This window comes from Orycteropus afer, unplaced genomic scaffold (assembly GCF_000298275.1).
Source record: "Orycteropus afer afer isolate SDZICR_OR568_19922 unplaced genomic scaffold, OryAfe1.0 scaffold00129, whole genome shotgun sequence".
NCBI classification, from domain to species: Eukaryota; Metazoa; Chordata; class Mammalia; order Tubulidentata; family Orycteropodidae; genus Orycteropus; species Orycteropus afer.
The window spans coordinates 4,433,551-4,438,572 of NW_006921716.1; the positions used below are offsets into that span (position 1 = coordinate 4,433,551).

The following is a 5,022-nucleotide window of genomic DNA, read 5'->3' on the forward strand; positions in this document are numbered from 1 at the left end:
ATCCTGCTACATAAAAAGCACAAGAGTGAATGGTATAAATTTATTCAGCAAAGGTGGGTTGTTTCCAGATAGTGGATGGCCTTAAATGAAATGCTAAGAAATTCAGGATATGTTTTATAGACAGTAGGGTAGACTTTAAAGACCTTTGAGAAAAATCAAAAGGTGATTCTGATAAAAGTATTTGGGATGGATTGGGGCATGAGCAAACCTATGAATTAGAAAACTCAACAGTGGTCCTGGTAAGAGCTTTTCCTGTGTTTTACAGGGAATAAAGGTGGGAGACCATCAAATAAAAACCAACATAGCTTAGCAAGTAATTAGACATGCATATCAATAGAGAAATAAGTAAAAATATGCTCCAATATGTTGTGTCACAGTTAATGAAAAGGGAGTCATCCATGGGGTTGGATGAGGGAAAAAGGGTAAAGGACTGAGCCTGCATTCCTATGGAATGTGCCTATATTCCAACAGGTGGAAGAGAAGTCTGTGAAGAAGAGAAGTAGAATAGAATGGAACCAGGATAGTGAGAGATCATGGAAGCTAAGAAAGGGACAGCTAGGTTTTATTCATGTACCAAACACTGTGTTAGACTCTTTACATGCATATTTCAAATAAATGCTCACAGCTACCTTGAGAAGTAGGTATATTGATCAGTATATATAGATGAAGAAACTGAAGTATAGAGACATTAGACATGTCTAATGAACATAACAATAACAACAACAACAATGAACATAGCAAGTTCATGTTAAGTCTAAATTCATGTTAAGTCTAAATTCAAATACAGATAAGTCTGATTCAAAGGCAGTAATCTTACAACCATAATTTGTTATGTCTCTAGGAGAGAGTTTCAAGAATGATGTAACTTTCCAAGTAGTATAGAGAGGTATTATGCTATGCCTCCCTCTCTCCTGTTTCAGTTTCCTCTCAAAGAAAAGACAATATAAGTCTTCTCCAGATGAAATGAACAGTTTCCTCTTCAATGTGCATTGGAGAACTGAGACTAAAAGGAATGTGCTACCAGCTGTTACCTTAAATTGTATTATAAATGCCAGCAAGTAATTTCAGAATGCCAGTGTGTGTATCCTTGATGATGTATGGGGTCCACCATTTTAGCTGCCTCTACAGTTCTTATCTTCTGAAAAGATCCCTTTCTCTTGAGATGGCAATCTAAAAGTACAGTAATATGTAATTGAAATGGTTAGGTTAGGAATAGGAATAATTTGTTTTAACAAATTAGCCTGACAGAAATCCATCTTAGTATTCATCCCACTTTTGACCTTTAGAGAAAGCTATGCATTTCAACATAAAAAAAAATAAAGATTTGTATTTGATGTTTTTTTGTCATATTTTATTTTGAAAATATGTATCTTCATTAAGTATTTAAATATATGCATTATCATGTTTGTTTGTTGAGAAAACTCACTTTCATTGGCTTCTAAATTTAAATAACTACTTTGTGTTTTAGTTCAAGGATTTAGTACAGAGGGATTTTATTTCTTTTAAGCAATGGCATACCAAGGGGAGCACAAGGGAGCTGTCCTGGATTGGGAGCAATATTTTACCACCAGCATTATTTATAATTTCTGGGGCATGCTGGTAATAAAAAAAGCAAACTGGATTTTTGTTAATTTCATTATTGTTCTTAAATTCTGTACAAACAATGCATTCACTTTCTGCTTACACCTAGGATAGGCCACTCTTACTCAAACACCCCCCCACACATACCACCACCTTGGTATTCTTTTAAGTGAGAATTCTCCTCTCTGGAGTTTAGGACTAACTAAAATGGTGCTGTTGTTGTTTTTAGATGCCATTGACTCAAATTCAACTCATAGTAAGCCCAATGTGACAGAGGAGAACTGTGCCATAGGGTTTTCTAGGTTGTAATCTTTATGGGAACTAATTGCCTGGTCTTTCTTCAACAGAGCCACTGGGTGAATTCTAATCATCAACCCAAGGGTTAGTGACCAAACGTTCAACCATTGCACCACAAAAACAAACAAACAAACAAAAACCACTGTTGTTTAGTCAATTCCAACTCATAGCAATCCTATAGGATAGAGTAGAACTGCCCCATAGTGTTTTCAAGGCTCTAAATCTTTAGGAAAGCAGACTGCCACCTCTTTGTCTCGCAGCACGCCTGGTGGATGAGAAACAAACCACTGACTTTTAGTTTAGCAATTAAGTGCTTTAACTACTCTGCTGCTAGGGATCCTTAAAATGGTGCTTAAGAAGGAGAATTTTATTATCTAAACCAGGTGTAAACAAACTATGGCCTGCAGGCCAAATCTGGCCCAATGCCTGTTTTCATAAATAAAGTTTTATTGGAACATAGCCATTCCCATTTGTCACATATTGTCTACAGGTGTTTTTGCATTCCAACCACAGAATTTAGTAGTTGGGACAGAGACCTTAAACTATTTAAAGCCTAACAGATGTATTATCTGGCCCTTAAAAGAAAAAGTTTTCCAAAGCACTAGTTGTTTTATAGGCATGTAAACAGAACAATTACTTCACATTCATGTTGTATGCCAGCAGTTTAATAAGTATCTTTGTTAATGTTTATTTACCATTATATGACCGACATTCTAGTTACCTACTAATTTCTCTGTCTTTTATAGTCCCTGCTATGTGGATATTTGTTAGCGATGACTGATGTGGAGACAACATATGCAGATTTTATTGCTTCAGGAAGAACAGGTAGAAGAAATGCCATACATGATATCCTGGTTTCCTCTGCAAGTGGTAACAGCAATGAATTAGCCTTGAAATTAGCAGGTCTTGATATCAACAAGACAGGTGAGTAGTTTCACACACATCTCTCTATCTCCATGTAGTAATTTGCAACATTTCCAGAGCAGAATTAAGGCATGGAAAGCTACCTTTGACAATAACCTAACAGAATATAAACAATCTTAGGCAAGATAGAGTCTAGAGTAACTGTTGAATCACTCCACTCTGTTTCAATGACTTTTCCTTACATGATTTCCCACTGTAATGCAGAATCCTTAAATTGATTTTACTAATAAAATAAAACACGTGGATTTTTAAAAAGTCTAACCCCTGTAAAAGCTTTGACATTTCCTAGGTAGAATATTTAACAAAGTTGGAGCTCCTACTCTGAACAATGTTGGCCACTTGTAACATCTAACGAAGAGTTACATGTTTAGCAAGATTCACTGGTTAGCTGGATGGATCACAATTCCAAGAACCATTTCAGAAGAAAAGGGTCTCCAGTACCAATTTTTTTAGAATAGAAGTAAAATAATTATGTTATATACATGGACCCTAGGTAAAAGATTCTGTCATTTTCCTTTTGTAATTGAAAAGAATCTGAAAAAAAAATTGTTTTATTATTGAGTCTTTAAATTTTTCTCAAGTAGTCTAACTTTATTAATGTTAGAAATAATCAAAACTCACCAAAATTTGAACATAAGGTTTATTCTGAGCCCAAATCCACTGCCATCTAGCTGATTCCGACTTATATATAGTGACCCCCACTGACTCATAGCGACCGCTCCTTGGGTTTCCGAGGCAGTATCACTACGGAAGTAGATTGCCCCATCTTCCTCCTGAGGAGTGGCTGCTGGATTTGAACTGTCAGCCTTCTGGTTAGCAGTCAAGTGCCTTAGGCACTATGCTACCAGAGCTCCCATAATATATATATAATATAATAAATCCACTGCCATCTAGCTGATTCTGACTTATAGTGACCCCCACTGGGTTTCTAAGGTGATAAACCTTTACAGAAGTAAATTGCCCCATCTCCCTTCCACAAAACGGCTGCTGGGTTTGAACTGCCAAACTTCTGATTAGCAGTCAAATGCCATAGGCACTGCGCCACCAGAGCTCCTTTTATTCTGAGTAATTATTCTATATGCATATAGGTAGACCATTTTGATTTCATGAAAACCAAATGGCTTGAAAACTCTAGGTAAACCAAAACAAAACAGACCTGTTGCCATTCAGTTAATTCCAACTCATAGTGACCTTACCTTTAAGGTAATCCCAAGGAGGGGTCTCTATGAGTCAGATCTGACTCCACAGCAGTGATTTTTTTTTTTTTTTTTGGTTTAAAGTATATCGAGTTGTTACCACTAGTAAAACCAAAAAAACGCACTGCCTTCCAGTCATTTCTGATTCATAGCTACCCATCCCTTGGGTTTCCGAGGTGGTATTACTACTGAAGTAGATTGCCCAACCTTCCTTCCCAGGAGTGGCTGGTGAGTTTGAACCGCCAGCCTTCTGGTCAGCAGTCAAATGCCTTAGGCACTACACCACTAAAGCTCCCCCAATACATTTTTCCTACCAGAATTATGTTGGAAAACTTTGGGTTATTTGAAAACCAAGTCAGAATACACCCAGGCAGAAGTTGTCCCCAAGTTACAACGTATTCCAGTTATGATGAACCACACTTATGACTGTACTTTTATTTTTTTCCACATCTTATCATTAGAAATATACACCATCTGCAATGTTGCAGCACATAATTTGCCGATGTCATCATACCTATAAGTTTATATATAATGTTTCCAATCCCCAAAGACAAATAAAGATCAAATTTATAAAGATACTGATAATAAAAGGCAATAATAATGAAAACTGAAAAAAAAAAAAAAAAAAGGTGTTTGACTTACATCAGAACCAACAAAAACCCTGGTATAAGTCAGCACGACCTGACCTCATTTATCAACTGATCTGTTATCCAATATTTCACATTTACTGCACAGCAGCAGCACACTGCCGTTGAGTCTGACCCGACTCACAGCGACCCCTCCTTGGGTTTACGAGGCAGTATCACTACGAAAGTAGATTGCCCAACCTTCCTTCCGAAGAGTGGCTGGTGAGTTTGAACCACCAGCTTTCTGGTTAGCAGTCAAGACACTACACCACCAGAGTTCCATATTTTACTACAATAGAAAAAAAAATTATTATCCAATTATTTTGTGCATTAATGATGTATATCTGGCAGTAACAAACGTCAAGGTATGAGCTGAGTAACACTGGCTATGATGGCTA

At 36.9% G+C, this 5,022-nt stretch overlaps 1 protein-coding gene across 1 annotated transcript in view; it reads left to right on the top strand.

Annotated features, from left to right (window-relative positions):
- Positions 1–2,651: 2,651 nt before the first annotated feature.
- PKIA (cAMP-dependent protein kinase inhibitor alpha) overlaps positions 2,652–5,022 on the top strand; it is a 9,278-nt gene continuing 6,907 nt past the window's right edge. Inside the window, exon 1 of the mRNA XM_007944641.2 lies at positions 2,652–2,802. Within this exon, the coding sequence (XP_007942832.1) occupies positions 2,652–2,802 (151 nt within the window). The remainder of the gene's footprint in view (positions 2,803–5,022) is intronic.